General features: G+C 40.4%; 1 protein-coding gene across 3 annotated transcripts in view; it reads right to left on the bottom strand.

The window, feature by feature from the left end:
• Window positions 1-251: 251 nt before the first annotated feature.
• Window positions 252-19843, bottom strand: part of fhit (fragile histidine triad diadenosine triphosphatase) — a 188536-nt gene continuing 168944 nt past the window's right edge. For all 3 annotated transcript variants that reach the window (XM_003446477.4, XM_025907533.1, XM_025907532.1), the window contains 3 exons: window positions 19519-19548; window positions 8214-8282; window positions 252-905 (listed from right to left, as the gene is read on the bottom strand). In XM_003446477.4, the coding sequence (XP_003446525.1) occupies window positions 807-905; window positions 8214-8282; window positions 19519-19548 (198 nt within the window). In that variant the 3' untranslated portion in view covers window positions 252-806. The remainder of the gene's footprint in view (window positions 906-8213; window positions 8283-19518; window positions 19549-19843) is intronic.

Genomic DNA, 19843 nt, shown 5'->3' with positions numbered 1-19843 from the left:
CATTTCTCTCTCGCTCGTTGACCGATTTAAATAATTGTTATATAATCTAGTAAATATTTTAATACATTTTATTTTTATAAATATTAATAAAGGAATTTTTCTCACTCAATCTGAAAACTTATTTAGAAAATCATTCAGACTGTTAATTGAGCCCCTTTAGCAACTACATTTGAGTCTTCTGGAGTATTCTACAAGATTTGTACACTTTGATACCCAGGAGGGAATAAACTGCCAAACTCAAAGAAACTGTATCTATGAAGCATGATGACACAAAAAACCTAGTTAAGCTGCAAGCTGTTTCGTAAGACATAAATGACAGAAGGGCCTTTATTTTCAAATACTAGATTCAGGCAAAAGTGAAGTCAGTGTACTTGGCCCTGAAAATCTGTGAAGCACAGTGTCCAAATACAGATACTACACAAATTCTATAATACAGTAATACTGTAAGGAACCTTGGTTACTTTTTTCAAGCACATGTCCTCAGTGTTTCATTAAAGAAATGTCAGTGACTGCCTTCTTTCATCTGTACAATACTGTTGAACTTAGGAGGAAAAAAACATTCATTCACTGTGTAGCTTTTATATTTCAGCAACAAGTTAGATTTCTTTTGGTTGACTTTTCATATACAGCATAATTCAGCAAAGATTTTGAGGATTTAATATACATATAATCAAATTAACTCAAATAAAATACAATTATATTTTTAATTATATTTTACATTGCAAATGTCAACTTTATGTTCATGGCGGTGCTGCCTTTATTGAATTGCTGACATTATTGGTTTTTCCATTTTACCGTTCAGGTTTCTAGAGCTGTTTCCTCAGATCTGAAGCTTCTGCTGCCATTTCTTCCTCTGATCTCCACTTGGATGGTATGTCCTTATCCTCTTGATCATGGTTTTGTAACTACAAAGACAATGAAGATGTAATATGTAATAATGTATTGTCAGAACAAATTTGGATTGTTTTCTGTATTAACTAGTCCATGAAAATGCATTGAAATAACTTTTATTACTCAACTTTTATTGGATTTTAAAAAAATGTTTACAGAGTGCAGATTTTCTTATTCAAAACTGTACATGAGACCACTCTTTAAGTTCAGTATGGAGACCCAGTAATCAGTTTTTGCATGCACAATGTAAAAATCTGATCCATTAAATTAAAATTGAGAAACTCATCATAATGAATTTGTTCCTCAACTTGTTTGTACTTCTCACTGTATTTTCTTTTATTGTTTATAGAAAAAAAGCAAGAGCATATCTAAGAAGATTCAAAATATCAATTAAAAAATATCAATATAGTTATACTTAGCACATCAGGTCAACACAGTAATTTCTAATATGTAAAACCTAAACAGCTGGTGGAGCTTGCACTTCATAACTTGCTTGTCTTGTGAATTGTGAACTGCAAAGTGGTCACTTCCTGTCTGCAAAAATATGACATAGTTATTTAAAAGAATCTAGTTTTATACTGTACTCATAGGGGATAGGCTATTCATACTCATGTAATAGGCTGTCTCCTGGTATCTCTACCACACTCTTGAGACTGCTTGGAGACAGGCTACGCCCACACGTACACCGGTATTTTTGAAAACAAAGCTTTTTCTATACATTTGGGCCTTTTGTCCACACATAAACAGAGTTTTGGATCACTGAAAAGTGAGAAATTCCTCCAAGAACATCAGCTTGGTTTAATGTTGACTTTGGTGAGGGTCCGGTGTTTGATAGCTTGTGCAACGCGATCACTCAGCAAGCTAATGTTAAAAAAACTCAATGTAAGCCCAGAGTATCACTGACCCTGGGTGAGGCAAGTTCTGCTGAAGGCTGGAAAACAGGGGGCAGCACTTGCTCAGAGCTAGGTGAAGCCCCAGAGGCTGTTAAAATCTGCTGCTATTATGACTCAGGTACAGCATCTTTGTGGGGTTCAAAGTCCCCTTTATCAGCATTACTGATGTGATCATGAGTGTTCTGTATATAGCTATACTTTTGCAAAACGTCTAATTTTTGCATCTGACTCAGCAAGAGCAGTCTGCATTGCATGCATTTCCGTTCTAGAGTTTATAGCAGCTTCTATTTGTTTGTGTTTAGCATCAGATTTCCTTTGAGCCTCCAAACTTGCCAAAATTTTTTAAAAATGAAGAGAGACAAAGAGGTCAAAAAAGGGGTTGGCTCCACACACATAAGTGCGCCTCCTCTCATTTTTCCTTTTTTTTCTTGGTGCATGTTCAAATTGCACCTTATATAGAAATGAAATGCATAGAAATGCACCCAATAATAAACACACACAACATAAAAAACAAATAACAACAATTACCTTACAAACACAGAGCTGGAAAGTGCCAATCAGTCTAGGGACATTGGGGTTGGTGGTGTGGGAGTGGGCTGATTCAGCCCCTGTACCACCAGCTGACATAATGTTGCCTCAGATACTTGTGGCACATCACAGCCTAATCTTTTCTAGTGTTAAGTAGCAGTTGTGTGTCTTCTATTAATAGCTTAGGTGATGTTGACAAATCATTATACCGTGTTTAAGACATACACCCAGTTTAAGAGAAACAAGGCAAAGGAAATGTTTGAATGACCTATTCTCATATTCCTGTAATTAGATAATTAGCATTTACAAAATAGCAGGTATATAAAATTGGGCATCTAGCCATGCAGTATGCCTTTACAGACATTTGTGAAAGAGCAGGTCATTCTAAAGAGCTTACCTAAGTCAAGTGTGGTATATAAATAGGATGCCACCGCTGCAGCACGTCAGTTTGTTAAATTTATTCCATCTTAGACATTCCATGACCAACTGTAAGTGATATTACTGCAAAGTGGAAGTGGAATCACACTGCAGAGTCCTAAACTCCCTTTGGTATTAATATCAGCAAAGAAACTGTGCCAGAGCTTCAAGGCATGAGTTTCGAGTGCTGTGCAGCTATGCAACAGCCCAATATTTTTGTTCATATCAGGTATGTATTAGAGATGGACCGATCTGATATTACGTATTGGTGTTAGAGATGGTATGTTACCACTTTTTTATGTCCGATACCGATATCATAAATTTGGATATCTGCCGATACCGATATGAATCCGATATAGTGTGTTTTTTAATCAATAAAACTGTTGTTCATACTCAAGTTTAAAAAAAAACCAAAACACTAAAGCTATTCCAGGGCTCTAGAGTGCGACCAATTTGGTCGCAAATGCGACCAAATTTTTCAGTGGTGCGACTAAAAAAAAAATATTTGGTTGCACCGGTGCGACCAAATATTTTCGGGTAACAAAAAAAAAAAAAAATCTCTGCAACTCTCCGTGTGGTCAACAACAGACACACATTATGCCCTATCGTGGACTAAACCAATCAGAGATAGTCAGGGGCGGGACCTCTCTGATTGGCCGTGGTCCAGTTGAAAGTGCAGGTGGAAGAGAGAGGTGAGTAGCTTGAATAAAGCGATATCAGTTCATTAACGGATTCCACACAAAGACGTAAACACAGAGCGACCCGACGCATCAGGATCAGCTTTGTCTTTCTCGGCTTTCTCACCCCACGGCCCGAACACGGACACGCTGTCGGAGCTCAGCGATTCTGATGCGTCGGGTTGGCGCTGTGTTTCCGTCTTTTTTGCGCTGATTCTGAGCTGCAGGTTTTGTCTCTCTCCAACCAAAATTCGCCGAGCCAGCAGCAAAAGAAGCAGCAAACTACGCTTCACATTTGATCAATGTCGTCATGAATTCGCTCTGACTTTTGCTGTTTTGCTTCCACCACGATAAAAATCACACTTCATGCACAGCTCTCTCTCTCTCTCTCTCTCTCTCTCTGTACTTCAAGAACAGTTTCCCGTCTCAAATCTCTGTTTTCTGCATTATTCATTGGCTTATTACCCACCAGTCTACCGTTGTTTACAGCGCTGTCGGCCGCTGTCTTTTTCTTTTCTTTTTCTTTTTTCACTTAAATGTCCTCGGACAAGAAAGCCTCATTTCTGCTGTTCAATACTGAAGAAATTTAAACTTCTTAAAATTATGCAAAATTGCAGAATATTGCAGAATATTTTTAAGGTTATCTGCTATAAAAAGCCAGACCAGGACTTTGAGAACCGGAATCGAATGGATCATAGAAATCAGTGATGATGCCCAGCCCTAGTGAGCAGCCTAGGCCTGACAGAAGTGGATGTAGCTGTGGGTAATAAGAAAACATGAAAAGAACTATTGCTAACGTTTTGTTAAGTTAAGGCCTGATCCGTCTGAAATTCATAGCCAGCTCTGACACGGTGCCATCAATCTTTGAATGCTGAAAAAGCAGCAGTGCATCCAGAAAACACATTATATGCTGCAAGCACTGCCGTGTCCCCTCTCCCCACTGCCTTTCAGCAGCAGACAGCAGCAAACAGGTCGTCAGAGGAGCCAAGATGATGATTAAGTTTAACATTTTCTACAATATTGACAAAGCAATTTAAGCACAAGTTTGTTAGTTAATAATGTAGAAATGAATATTGTCTGTATGGACTTCCCCCCAAAGAAAGTGCACATGTAAAACTGCGGTGTTAAGCGATGCGGTTGAAAAATTTGAGTGCGCCTAACTTTTGTGCCGGTACGCCTAAATTTTTAGAGTTAGGCGTACCGGTGAGCCCATGTTAAAAAGTTAGTCTAGAGCCCTGTATTCTGTTAAACCTGTATGGAAAAAATACACTACACCCAAAATATTTCATAGTTCAGCAATACTGAGCTAATAAACTTAAACCTGCACCATCCTCCCTATTCTGGTATTTTAAAGAGTATTTAGCAGAAATATTAAACAACCTAACTAATAGGGTTGCAAACTCCCAGCAAAAATAAAAGGAAACCACCGCCCACCCTCCACTTCATAATGCTTAATCGATGTAATCAACTTTAATTTAATGCACGTGTTAAAAAAAACGCACAGAAATCAATTCTCCAAAAGTTGAATCTGTTCATCTGGACGTAGCGTTTTGTGGGAGAAACGTTTCGTCACTCATCCAAGTGACTTCTTCAGTCTCAGCTTCACTACTCAGTGATGAAAATACTTATGAGCCCCAGAAACGAGACCCAGGAAGTGGCTACAGGAAGAGGGTGATAGACTGTCTGAAGCAGTTAGAACAAGACAAGGCTATTGACCAGACCTCATACCACAGGCTGTACCCAGGGGAGTCTACACCAAGTCTGTATGGTTTACCGAAAATACATAAGCAGGGTGCACCTTTAAGACTGATTGTCTGCATGATCAACTCGGTCACCTATAACATCTCCAAGTTTCTGGCTTCGATCCTCAACCCGCTGGTGGGCAGCTCTGAACACCACATCCAGAACACCCTGGATTTTGTTGAGAAGGTGAGAGATGTCATTATGGAGGCAGATGAAACCATGGTCTCATACCACGTTACATCTCTCTTCACTTGCATCCCAGTCACGGAAGCGTTGGAGGTAGTCCGTAAGAGATTACAGGATGACACCAACCTCAGCAACAGGACCACCCTCAGCATCGACCATGTGTGTTTGCTTTTGGAACTGTGTCTTCATTCCACCTACTTCACATACAAGGGTCAGTTCTACAGGCAGAAACATGGGTGTGCCATGGGCTCCCTAGTTTCACCCATCGTGGCCAATTTGTACATGGAAGAAGTGGAAAAGAGGGTGTTGCTATCCTACCCTGGAACACCACCAAGCCATTGGTTCAGATATGTGGATGACACCTGGGTGAAAATCAAATCTCAGGACGTACTACATTTCACGGATCACATTAACTCGGTGGACCGACACATCAAATTCACCAGGGAGGATATGAAAAGTGGCAGGTTAGCCTTCTTAGACTGTGAGATTTCCATCAGTAATGGGGGACATCTAAAGGCTGACGTGTACCGGAAACCTACGCATACGGATCAGTATCTAAGGTTTGACTCTCATCATCCACTGGAGTACAAACTGGGTGTCATCAGGACGCCACAACACAGAGCGAACACCATCCCCACTGACACAGCGGCCAGGGAGGCAGAAGAACAGCACATCAAGAAGGCCCTGAGTAAATGTGGTTCTCCCAGCTGGACTTTTGTCAAAGCTGGGAAGGCACCTAAAGAAAGCTCCAGCCGATCCAGGAGAGAAGGACAACCGCTGCCCAGGCGAAAACCTGTAGTGATCCCATATGTGTCAGGAGTATCGGAACAGTTGAGACGCATTTTTTCTAAACACCGGGTCTCTGTGGCTTTTAAACCCCAAAACACGCTGCGCCAAAAACTGGTCCACCCCAAGGATCGGGTCCCCCGACACAAACAGAGTAACATAGTGTACGCTGTTAAGTGCCAGGAGGATTGCCAGGATTTATACATCGGGGAAACCAAACAACCTCTAGCGAAGTGGATGGCACAACACAGAAGAGCTACCTCATCAGGCCAGGACTCTGCAGTCTATTTACACCGACAGGCCAGTGGACACTCTTTCAATGATGAGGATGTACACATCCTGGACAGGGAGGGACGCTGGTTTGAGCGCGGAGTCAAGGAGGCCATTTACGTGAAAAAGGAAAGACCATCTCTGAATCGAGGAGGGGGCCTAAGGGTACATCTTTCACCATCTTACAATGCTGTGATTGCAGCCATTCCCCAACTCTCTGGTAATGGTACTCATGGCCATTGATCAGTGTTCTTTGATCAGTGGGTTTTGATCAATGGTCATGAGAATTTGCATAATTATGATTAAGGAACTGACCTCACAGCCCATTGTTCCTTCAGTGGGCTGGTTTCAGTCATTATGCAAATGTACTGTTTATAAGGTTTGGGGAAACCTGCAGTCAGCTGAGACTGAAGAAGTCACTTGGATGAGTGACGAAACGTTTCTCCTACTGAAAACGCTACGTCCAGATGAACAGATTCAACTTTTGGAGATTTACTTTCCTGGATGATTGAGAATGCATCAAGACAGAAATCAATTATTTTTCTACAATAATTAAACGGATTCAACATCTTTCTTCAACAGAATTGCAGACTGCACAGATGTTACCTTCCCAAAGGAAAAAGTACTATAGCTTACTAGAGTATATTAGACTTAATAGTTACTATATACAATAATGGATTTCTATACATTTTACATCAGATGGAAACGTTGGGTGTAAGATTCAGATTAATTATTTATTAGAAACTAGAAATGAGAATAAGAAAGAAAAGTATTTCTTTGTGCCCCCTTTTCCCTGTTAATGCCCTACCTGCCCGCCTGGCTAAACTTTGCTAGACCCACACCTGCACAGTTAGCAGCCATCAGCTGTGTAGAAAAGGATCCTGGTGTAGAAAGTAATATTAAATAAATTCTAACAACAGCTTGCTGGATGTGATATAGAAAATATAAATGGCACTGTTCTTACAATAAACCTTATGATCACATGCAAATTAAAAACAAACCTATTTACATTTTGCTGCTGGGACTCCACTATGGAAATCCATGTTTCATTTCTCCCCTTAGGCAGGAGAAGGAAGTACAGAGAGCTCTTTTTTATTAGACGTGGTTATTAGAATATTCATATCATAGTCCCCAGTTACTGATATTCAATTTGCCACAGACCCTCTTGTTACAAATTCAAAATATCACAGTGAAATTTAAAATAGCCTGAAAGGCATGTTCATTATTTTCTTAGTGAAGTGCTGTAGTTCATTGGTTTGGGGATTCTGGCTCCTGAGGGCTATATAGCTCACTGATATTTGTTCAAACTCAAATGTTTAATTAACATTATTAGCAGCCACATGTGAATCAGTTCATTAGCAGTGAATTGTCCTTTCATACTGCTGTGGTGACACACTGGAGCATGAGCTTGGGAGAACAATACCAGTTGTGCAGAACTAGAAGATAAGTCAGCAGCCACCATAGTGCTGTTTTCATTTAGTTATGTTCTTACTGGTGAGCAGGAGAGAATGGGAAATAGGTGGCTGTCTTGTGTCACAGATGTCTCATCAGTATCTGATTGCCCATAATAGAAACTGAGATATTTATCACAGTGATCAAGTACCCAGATCATATTTTTTACAAAACCATGCAAGTCCTGGTACCCTTGACTATTTCTTAACATTTTTCACATAGCTTTCCAAAGAATAAGTCCACACTGACACACACGTTTTTGTGTCCTGTACACAGTGATTGACAGTGAAAAAAACTTTTTTAATTAAAATTAAATTAAAAATAATTTTAAAATGAACTAATAAGGATGACCAAAAGTTGTCCATCTTACCTCATCGTAGATGCTGTCATTGTGCTGAAAGTCCCCAGCCTTCCTGGGCAGCACATGGACGTGGACATGCTGTAAACATACAAACAAGGTTTAGATGTTGTGGTTGATCTGGAGAAAATCTTACTTTTTCCTGGGAGCACTATGACAGAGTTTCACAGTATGCTGGAGAAGCCATCAGAACATTACTGGCATGATATATCACCCAGTCGGCGATATATCGAGTTTTTAAATATATCGATATATTTTTATACGAGATATGAGATGTAACAATATTGTTTATATCGATATAGTCTATGTTACGTTATAATTATAGTTGTGGAACCGCAAGTTTGTCTCTCTTTCGTCCACTTTTGTCTCTACACAACGTTACTCTGCCTCGCCTCTCTCCTTCACTGAACACAACTCCCCCTCCTCCCCCATCGCTTCACCTGCAGCAACGACAAGATGGACACGGCAGCTATCAAAGAGGAGTTGGTCGGTAAAAAGAAAACATTTGGGGATTACTATTTTAGTGCTGTCAGCATGATGTTAACGCCATAACTGCATTAACGGGGCAAATCTCTGGTAACGAGTTACCGCGGATCGCCCTGTGAGTAACGTATTCTGAATACTTTGGATTACTTAATATATTATCAAGCTTTTTCCAACTACATGAATGCACTATTGCTGTGTGATTTATTACTTTTACTGAAGGTTACTCGCCATACCAATACCAACTAGATATTTAAATCTTAATCTAAAATGAGTAACAGTAGGGTAGACATTAGGTAAGGCTGCATTTTTTGCAGCCTTACCGCGCGTATATAAAACAGGTCCGCGGCTCCGAACCGTAGTAAAGGGACCTCTGGCTAATACGTCGGGTTCGTGTCGGGCTGGTAGCCGAAAACTAGCTTTGCTTAGTTGTCTGGGTCAACTTTGCTAGCGAGAGACAGAGAGAGGCGTTGAAAGGCTGCTCCAACGGAACTTATTGTTTTGGAGGAAAACACAAACACAGTGTACAGTCGAGTCTTAATAGCTTACTTACAAATGGGCTCCTCAGGCACTCTTTTTGGCTGCAGTGGTTATTATTATATTTACATGCTTCCAGCTCCCGTTTCTGCTCGGTGACAACTCGTACTTTTCCACTCTCCTTTTTCTCCCTCCTCGCGCTCACAGACACATAACGTGTATGGCAGTCCATTCTCCCTGCAGCACGGACTACACTGCCCATGAGGCTACATTCTTTAGGGCATTGCCTGTAACATTCTGCCTATTTCCTTCATATTAAATCATTTTTAAAAATATGGGTCGTAAGTAGAGGTGACATGGGCCGCGAGATTGAGACAGACATTAGAGCCTCTTAATGTGTTTTGTTTGGGTTTCCACTGACGTGGAATTACCAAAAACAGAGAGGGTATAGCCTAACATATGAAACAGGAAAAGACCGCTGTGTAATCCCTTTATTTCAACAAAGTAACTGTATTCTGAATACCACCTTTTTAAACGGTAACTGTAACGGAATACAGTTACTCATATTTTGTATTTTAAATACGTAACGGCGGTACATGTACTCTGTTACTCCCCAACACTGTCAGTCACGCAGTAGAAGTTGGGAACAGAGCAGCTGTGAAATCTGTCTTTGTTATTATGTTCAGCGTCTGTTAGTTTACATTTTGACTGCACAATTGTGAGCTTTTTGTTATGCACAAAAACAACATTGTTTTATTTTATTTATGGAGCATTATTATTTAATAAATGCTGATAATTTATTTCTGAGTAATTTTTTCTTGTACATCTATGCTGTATGTTAATAAAAGTGCCTGTGTGAGATTTGGGACACAGCTTTGACTAAGAATTCTCTTTGTTCTTACTTTATGGCTTTAAAAAAATATCGAGATATATATCGTATATCGCCATCCAGCTAAAAAATATCGAGATATGAATTTTGGGTCATATCGCCCAGTCCTACTACTGAGTATAAAAAATGATATCTAAGCATATCATTTTACAGTAGGTAACTAGTAATTATGCATTTTTATCCTCATCAGTTTACGCTACAATTTACAAAGAAATAAAAAGACAAATTCAGACCACTCCAATATAAAACTGTGTTTTAGCAGCAGTGTTCTTGATCCTTCCTTCAAATTCAGAAACACTGCTTATACAATTGCTTTTATACATCTTTATTTCTTGGTTTTGAGTAATTTTGCCATATTAATCTACACTGATGTCTGTGAAGGTTCTCAGTCATCCAGGTCATCGTAGTCAAAGGAGTTTGCAAAGAAAGGCGTCTGGACTTCTTTAAGTTGCTTGAAGACGTTTCACCTCTCATCCGAGAAGCTTCTTCAGTTCTAAGGTCAAATGGCCGAGAGTCCCAGATTTAAACCCAGTGGGAGTATCCCCCCAAGGAGGGACAAAGGACCCCCTGGTGATCCTCTAATCACATGCGCCAAGGTGTGAAAGCGGGTGTGGGACCTAATCAGCCAGGGTTTCGGGTGAGCCCATTGTGAAACCTGGCCCCACCTTGTCAGAGGCGGTGGTTTACGACACCAACTGTCTGCCATCTATAATCCAGTTTTGAGTTCCCTCCCCAGACGCCTTAACGCCCACTCACATCCTGGGCCATCTGACCTCAGGAATTCACATGACAAGGTGGGGCCAGGTTTCACAATGGGCTCACCCGAAACCCTGGCTGATTAGGTCCCACACCCGCTTTCACACCTTGGCGCATGTGATTAGAGGATCACCAGGGGGTCCTTTGTCCCTCCTTGGGGGGATACTCCCACTGGGTTTAAATCTGGGACTCTCGGCCATTTGACCTTAGAACTGAAGAAGCTTCTCGGATGAGAGGTGAAACGTCTTCAAGCAACTTAAAGAAGTCCAGACGCCTTTCTTTGCAAACTCCTTTGACAATCTACACTGATGTAACAATCTGTAGTAAATGTTTTTATTTCATTAATTAAACTATTATTTTGTTTGTTGGCTGTGTTTACTTTAAAAGTAGAATTTCCCCAATTATAGGATAAATACATTTGCCTTTAAAATACAGAAGGTGTTTGTCTCCGAAATCTAAACTAGAAGCTGGTTCAACAGGGTCTGAAAGCTGAAGGATCTGCCTCCTATTCTACTTTTAGAAATGCTACCCCATAAAAAAAATAAAGCCTAAGAATAAAGTGATTAGGATAATGTGGTACTATGAGATCTTTAAGATAAGATTGGGCCTCATTATTCAAGACCTTGTATGTCAGGAGAAGGATTTTAAAGTCAGTTCTGGATTTATCAGGGGGCCAATGAAGAGAAGCCAAAACAGGAGAAATATGATTTTTCTTTCTTGCCTCTTTCAAGTGTACAAATGAATAAAATCCTTTTTCAGCATCACTCAGACAGGATATTTCTAATTTTAGAAATGCTGTGCAAATAGCAGAAAGCCTACATATTTGTTTAATATGCACACTTTAGAACAGATTGTGGTTAACAATGACTCCAACAGTGCTACGTGAGGCCAAAGTAATATCATCTAGACTAAGATTTTACGTGCAGAGTACAAGAACCTTAGTTTTTGTCAATTAGGAGAAAGTAGCATTACGTAATGATATGTCTCTAAGCTGGTTCTGAATAATTTTTTCTATAATGATTAATATTGTATTTGTGAAGAAAGTCATTAATAGTTAAGGGTAAAAGACGCTTGGCTCAAACAGAGCTCTTACTTTTTGTCAGCCTGGCCACAGTGCTGAAGAAACACCTGGGGTTGTTCCCGTTTTTCTCTGTCAGTGACGTTTCACAGAATAAAACAAGTAAAACTTTTTCCAAACCAAAGAAAGATCTTTTAAATAAATGCAAAGCTATTTTCTCTCAAGCTTAAGACTTTTCTGGTTCAAGGCATGACTTTATACCAGGATATGCCAGGGCATCAACCTCCAAAATTTCCTGCTTCCTTTTCAGAGAAGCCACAGTATTCAGAGTCGCATACAGTGAGCATGTAACACTATTAACAAGATAATCGACCTCTGTGGGAGTAGAGTCCAGGTATCTGCTTTGCACAAAGAAGAGAAGAGCTTTTTTCAGTTTTGTTCCAACACATTCAGAAAGATATTTAGTGTACTGAAATTGTTTTTGTTTTTTTGTTGTTTTCCTTTCCAGTGCTGTGCAATCCATTGTAAAACTAAATGCCATTAAGAAATGGTGAGACAAAAGATCATTGTCAGGAAAAACTTTTAAATGTTCTCATGGTGGGTGTGTGGAGACTGGAAAGAGAACCCACATGCAGGACTCCCAGGCTGATTGAGGAAGTTTTATTATCGAGACTGGATGAACTGAACATGGATGATGAAATGAACTGAATGACTGAGCTACACTGAGAACACACATGCGGAATTAATGATGACGCAACGGAACTGAGGAAACTGAGGGCTTAAATACACTGGATGATGAGGATGATTACAAACAAATAAGAAGACAGCTGAACTAAATCTAACTAATGAGACATGGAAAGTAGAACTGAACATAATGCACACAGACAAAAGACTATCACATTAAGACAGGGAACATACATGAGAACTAAACAGTTGCAAAAAATCCAACCTGAAACACTGAGTCAGTGACCCAGGAACTCTGACAAATGTTCAGTTTCTGTGCTGTGCTATGTCAGAGCAAGATGCAGTCATTAAAGCGCTGGGTTCTTTCACACTTTGAGAAACCTAATAGAGTCTTCTTATGAATTACATGAAGTGCTGAAGCTGCAATTGTCAGCATCTACTTCGATGGCAGTGATGGAACTTGTAGAAGGGATATCTAATGCAATAGATAATAAGGAATATACTGTTGGTGTTTTTATAGACTTAAAAAAGGCGTTTGATACAATTGATCATTCTATATTAATGAATAAACTAGAAAGATGTGGTATAAGAGGGTTAGCATAAAAGTGGATGAAAAGTTACCTGGATGACAGATATCAATATGTCGAAATCAATAATGTAAAATCTAATCAGTTGAAGGTAACTTGTGGTGTTCTTCACGGCTCTGTGCTGGGCCCTAAATTATTCATATTATATATATATATGACATATGTAGTGTTTCCAAACTGTTAAAATATGTATTGTTTGCTGATGATACCACTCTGTATTGCTCAGGCAAAAACCTAGAAGAGCTTCTGACTACAGTGGAAAAGGAGTTAAATATATTAAAAAAACTGGTTTGATATAAATAAGTTAAAGTTAGAGTTAAATATAAACAAAATTTATTATTTTTGGTACTAGACAAATGAAAAATGTATCTAAAATCAGGATTAATGGAATTGAAATTGAAAGAGTGTACGAAAATAAATTTCTTGGAGTGATAATTGATGATAAGCTGAGCTGGAAGCCTCATATAAAACATGTGAAAACAAAAATGTCAAAAACCATTGCTATTCTCTACAAAACAAAGCACAAGAAACAAGAATTCATTATACATGCTTTAATGTTCTCCGTTGCTTCCATATATGACTTATTGTCTAGAGATATGGGGTAATGCATACAAAACAAATGCTCTTCCTATTTGTGCTTCTAGAGGAGTTAACTTGTGGAATAGTTATGATTGTGATTTAAAAAGGTGTAGTTCATTTTCCTTGTTTAAAAACATGTTTAAAAATAGAGCATTAGAAAAATATATAAATCAAGAATGAAAAGAGTGATAATAATAATACTGAAACTCTTCGTTGTTTTGCTTTGATGTAGTTACTTATCTAAGGTGGAAAGTTTTTTTTGTTTTGTTTTTGTTTTGTTTTGGTGTTCGAGCCCTGTGTACAGGAGCTGCATGCTAAAAGATCTTTTGTTAAAAGGGTTGGCGTAATAAGCAAATGCTTCAGCCAATACCTTTTGATTAGCCTTGTCTCGTGCTTTCTTGCTTTGTGGTAATCTTTATTCTTACTGAGATATTTGAATGCTAATCAATAAATCAAAATAAAAAAAAAATGTTAGAGGCACTCACTATAATTATTTTGCTGAGAAATCCAAAACTTTGAGCATGATGGACAAATGACAACAACAAATAATTTTTTTGTGGACAAGTCTAACAGTCAGGTTGTCAAATGGATTTAAATTCTGTCTACTGTTAATTAATAAGCTGGAGTGGAAGATTGGTGCCACACCCCATCCTTTGCCCGTGCGTTGAGGATTCTAATGTTGATGAATTTACTTTAATGTATTCATTCTGTTGTAATTAGGTTTCATTAAGGCAAAATAAATCAATATGCTAATCAATTACTCAATCCTGACGTAACAAACTTCAAGAAGAGGGCCACACTGTTTAATAGTCCACATTCAACTGTTTTGTTCTTTGGCTGAAACAGCTACAGATATATATATATATTAAAAAAAAAACACCCATCTCGCCCCTGCGGGCGGTTTATCCTTCAAGCTCGGGTCCTCTACCAGAGGCCTGGGAGCTTGAGGGTCCTGCGCAGTATCTTAGCTGTTCCCAGGACTGCGCTCTTCTGGACAGAGATGTCCGATGTTGTTCCCGGGATCTGCTGGAGCCACTCGCCTAGCTTGGGAGTCACCGCACCTAGTGCTCCGATTACCACGGGGACCACCGTTACCTTCACCCTCCACATCCTCTCGAGCTCTTCTCTGAGCCCTTGGTATTTCTCCAGCTTCTCGTGTTCCTTCTTCCTGATGTTGCTGTCATTCGGAACCGCTACATCCATCACTACAGGCGTCTTCCTCTGTTTGTCTACCACCACTATGTCCGGTTGGTAAGCCACCACCATTTTGTCCGTCTGTATCTGGAAGTCCCACAGGATCTTAGCTCGGTCATTCTCCACCACCCTTGGGGGCGTCTCCCATTTTGACCTCGGAACTTCCAGGTTATACTCAGCACAGATGTTCCTGTACACTATGCCGGCCACTTGGTTATGGCGCTCCTGCCTGCTAGCATCTTGCACCCTGCTGTTATGTGCTGGATTGTCTCTGGGGCATCTTTACACAGCCTGCACCTGGGGTCTTGCCTGGTGTGATAGACCCCAGCCTCTATGGATCTTGTACTCAGAGCTTGTTCTTGTGCTGCCATGATTAGTGCCTCTGTGCTGTCTTTCAGTCCAGCTTTGTCCAGCCACTGGTAGGATTTCTGGATATCAGCCACCTCCTCTATCTGCCGGTGGTACATACCATGCAGGGGCCTGTCCTTCCATGATGGTTCCTCGTCTCCCTCCTCTTTCTTGGGTTTCTGCTGCCTGAGGTATTCACTGAGCACTCGGCCAGTTGGGGCCATCTTCCCAGTGTATTCTTGGATGTTCGTTGTCTCATCCTGGACTCACCAGTCCCCGGCCCCCTTCCTTCCGCTTAGCGTACAGCCTCAGGGTGCTTGGACTCCATGCATGGTAAGGAGCTTTCTTGTCTTTATGTCAGTGGCTTCTATCTCCTCCTTTGGCCAGCCTATTACCCCAGCAGGGTACCTGATCACGGGCCCGGATCTTGTTCTTACCGTTCAGCTGACTCCTCCTGCAGGTATTTGGTGGTTGCAGCCTTTCTAGCGACCTCTTCATGATTCCCATTCGCCTGCGGGATCCCCAGGTACTTGTAACTGTCCTCTATGTCTGCAATGTTGCCTTCTGGTAGTTCTGACTACCAGAAGTTCTAAGTTCTGACTAGTTCTGACTAACTGAGTTCTCAGTTCTGACTACCTTCCCTCTCTTTGTTACCATCCGACTACACTTCTCCAGTCCGAACGACATTCCAATGTATGTTATGCTGTATATCCTGGTAGTGTGGATCAGTGAATTGATGTCTCGTTCACTCTTGGCATACAGCTCATCCATGTACAGGAGGTGGCTGACAACTGCTCCGTTCCGGAGTCGGTATCCGTAGCCAGTCTTGTTAATGATCTCACTGAGGGGGTTCAGGCCTATGCAGAACAGCATCTCCTTGGTAGATCCCGCACTTGATGGTGACTTGTGCTATGGGCTTGGAGTTGGCCTCTAGTGTTGTACGCCACATCCCCATTGAGTTCCTGATGAAGGCTCTTAGGGTCCTGTTGATCTTGTGCAATTCTAGGCATTCCAGTATCCAGCTGTGGGGCATTGAGTCATAGGCCTTCTTGTAATCAATCCAGGCAGCGCACAGGTTGGTCAGTCTGGTCTTGCAGTCTCGATATTCTTGCCAATCCCTTTCTGTGCCCCACTCATGTGCCTGTTCATCTTAGCCGATATGATGCCTTTTCTTCAACCACGTCTTCCAGAATACACTTTGTTCTTCAAAAAGGTGCATGAACGCACAAGGAAGATAGGGGAGGGGCCAGCTGCTTTAACAGATTTGACTGGGCAGTCCTGTGTGATCAATGGAATGGGGCTGGTGTCAGTGCTTGTAGGACAATTGCATAGTGGTCCTTTAAGCTGGCCCACAGACTGCATGATTAAATGAACAACATATACATATGTATGCAAAATAATAAATTCCCCTCTCATCCCTATGTGTCCCTAGGACTGTGCTCTTCTGGGCAAAGATCTTGAATGTCATTCCTGGTATCTGCTGGAGCCACTCGCCTAGCTTGGGGGTCACTGCGCAGAGTGCTTGAATTACCACTGGGACCACTGTTACCTTCACCCGCCACATCTTCTCGAGTTCTTTACTCAACCCTTAGTACTTCTTCCTAATGTTGCTGTCATTCGGTATGGCTACATCTATCATTACGGCTGTCTTCCTCTGTTTGTCTACCACCACTACTATGTCCAGCCAGTCATTTTAATAGACTTTTATTATTTGTTCTAACAAAATGACTACCATAAGGGACAAACAGCCATTGCCAGTTTGTCCATCTGTATCTGAAAGTCCCACAGGATTTTAGCTCAGTCATTCTCAACGGGGCGTATCACATTTTGACCACAGGACTTCCAAGCCATACATAGTGATGTGCAATACCACTGATTTCCGATACCAAGTAAAATTCAGGGTGGTATCGACGATACTGATCCGATACTGATACTGAACTGTATTTCATAATACAATATATAATTGTATTATGTAATTGTAATAATATTATAATATAGCTTCATAATGATTATAGGACATCAGACTACTTGTTCTTATTGATTAATAATGCAGAATTATCATATAGAAATAAAAATCCTGAAGTTGTGCGCTACTTGAGCATGTTACCTGCCTGCAGCACTAAAGGACTCTGCGAGAGACGTCTGTCTTGCCCTAGCAGCACCTGTCCCTCTCCTCCTCTTCAGTTCGGCTCAACATAAGCTCGTTATATACTGTGATATGATTTACTCTGAGGTGTTTGATGAGGTTAGTGGTGTTGCTACAACACCTCACTGTCTTGCCACATGTATTGCAAACCACATCTTGGCTGTTTGTGGAGGTAAAATACGTCCGCACATGACTCCGTTTACACTCAGCCATTGTTGTGAGTGCGCATGCCAGGGGCTGCGACACATTTTTACAGCTGTATTTCGCATATGACTATGAAAGGTGTAAGCGGAAGTAGTTCCTTCAAATTTAGAAGATCCGAATGATATAGTTTCTTTCCACTGTGTTCCTGGTAATGAAAAACTACAAATTTGCCCCAAAGTACTAAAATATCCATATTTTAATATGAGAATCGATTCTAGAACTTAAATTACTGGTATCGGAAGAATCAATATTTCTATATCAATCCGCACACCACTAGTAGACCCATCTATGGATCTTGTGAGGTTGTTTCTGTGCCCTTCACCCTTGGCTGCAAACCATTCCAGTGTGAGCTTGAGGCCATCACCTGATGAACCCAACAGAACAACATCATCCGGGAAAAGCAGAGATGAGATTCTGAGACCTACTAAGTGAATGCCTTCCGCCACTTGGCTACGCCTAGAAATTCTGTCAATAAAAATTATGAACAGAATCGGTGACAAACGGCAGCCCTGGCAGAGCCCATCACCCAATGGGAATGAGTCTGATTTATTACTGGCTATGCGAACTAGGCTATTGCAATGGTTGTATAAGGATCAAATGGCCCGTAGCAATGGGCCAAACACCCCATACTCCCAGAGCACTTCTCACAGGACGCTCCGAAGGACATTGTTGAATGCCTTCTCCAAGTCCACAAAACACAGGTAGACTGGCTAGGCAAACTCTCATGCACCCTCAAGGATCCTTGAGAGGGTAAAGAGTTGGTCCAGTGTTCCACGACCAGGATGAAAACCGCATTGTTCCTTCTCTATCTGAGGTTTGACTAACAGACGCACTCTTCTTTCCAGCACCCTGGCATATACTTTCCCAGGGAGGCCAAGGAGTGAGATCCCCCTATAGTTGGAACAAACCCTCTGGTTCCCCTTCTTAAAAATGGGAACCACCACCCAGGTCTCCCAATCCAGACCCTGATCTCCACGGAACATTGTAGAGGCGTGTCAACCAAGACTGCCCTACAACATCCAGAGCCTTCAGGAACTCAGGGTGAACCTCATCCACCTCAGGGGCCCTGCTCTGTCAGTGACTTCACCTCTGGAGATTGACAAGTCATCCCCCTCTTCCCTAGACTCTGATTACTCAGTCTGAAAGTCTTTTTCCATGGCCTCTCTGAACTCCGCCCACACCCGAGTTTTTGGTTTTGGTTCAAATATAACTAAGTCAGTGTAATCTTTGAGTTTGAATTCAGGAAAGAAAAAAAACTTTTTTTATTTTTCTGTGTAAGACTTGATTAGTTAATTTCATGTCAGATACTTTCTTATTTAAATTTTATATTCTTATTAGTGAACGTCCTTATATTAAAATACATTTTTAGCCAATACATGTTCATAAAAAATAGCAGATCAGAGTATTTATATGGATTGTTCCAGCTAAGCTATGGGTATTTCACCCATAGCTTAGCTGTGCACAGAGAAATAAAAGCACAAATCGTTCTTTTATGTAAAAATACACTGTTGCAAACTTATGTGAACATAAGTAAGTATGATGTGCATTTCAAACTGTAATATGAGTTAGACATATGCTGTATCTCATACACTGATATTTTATTTATTATTCAAAAGGTTCAAATGCATCATACATTTTTTAACATAGTACAAAATTGCACAACAGTACAGTGGAGTATTTTACAAGAGGATGAGTTAGACTGGTAATGATTCTCTCCCCTCACTTTAACCTATGTGAACTTCTCCAATGGCTCCCAAGCAAGTGACATGAATTATTTCATATAGCCTTCAACCAAACTAAAAATAATTACACCTTTTAGAAAAGATAACTGAATAATTCGCCCTCTCCAGGAGTTTAGCTCTACAAATTAATTATGATGATTATTTAATGGTGTATAACTATTGCAGAGGGTTCATGACATATTTAAAGGTCATAAATTATTAAGTTCTCACCTTCACAGTTTGTCCGGCTTCAGGGCCATCCTGGTGGGAACAGAAAGGGGTAATTAGTCCAGAGATGAGAATTTAGAAATACTTGCATTAATATTTTAAAGAAAGAATTTAATTTAAGATGAAGTATAACATCTCCCCTAAAACAACGTTTGTGTCAAAGCCGTCTTTATCCTGAGATATTTGTCTTCTTAGACAACTTTTTGGCTATATTTATTCAATGGGAGTTAGTTTTTTAAATGTTCCATATTTAGACTAAAGTGCATACAACCAACTTTAATTCAAGGGTTTTAACAAAGGTATATAGTATCTGTTTAAGAATTACAGC

The sequence above is a fragment of the Oreochromis niloticus genome, linkage group LG5, assembly GCF_001858045.2.
Source record: "Oreochromis niloticus isolate F11D_XX linkage group LG5, O_niloticus_UMD_NMBU, whole genome shotgun sequence".
Classification (NCBI taxonomy): Eukaryota; Metazoa; Chordata; class Actinopteri; order Cichliformes; family Cichlidae; genus Oreochromis; species Oreochromis niloticus.
The sequence above is the reverse complement of the archived record's forward strand: the minus strand, read 5'-3'. Positions and strand labels throughout refer to the sequence as shown.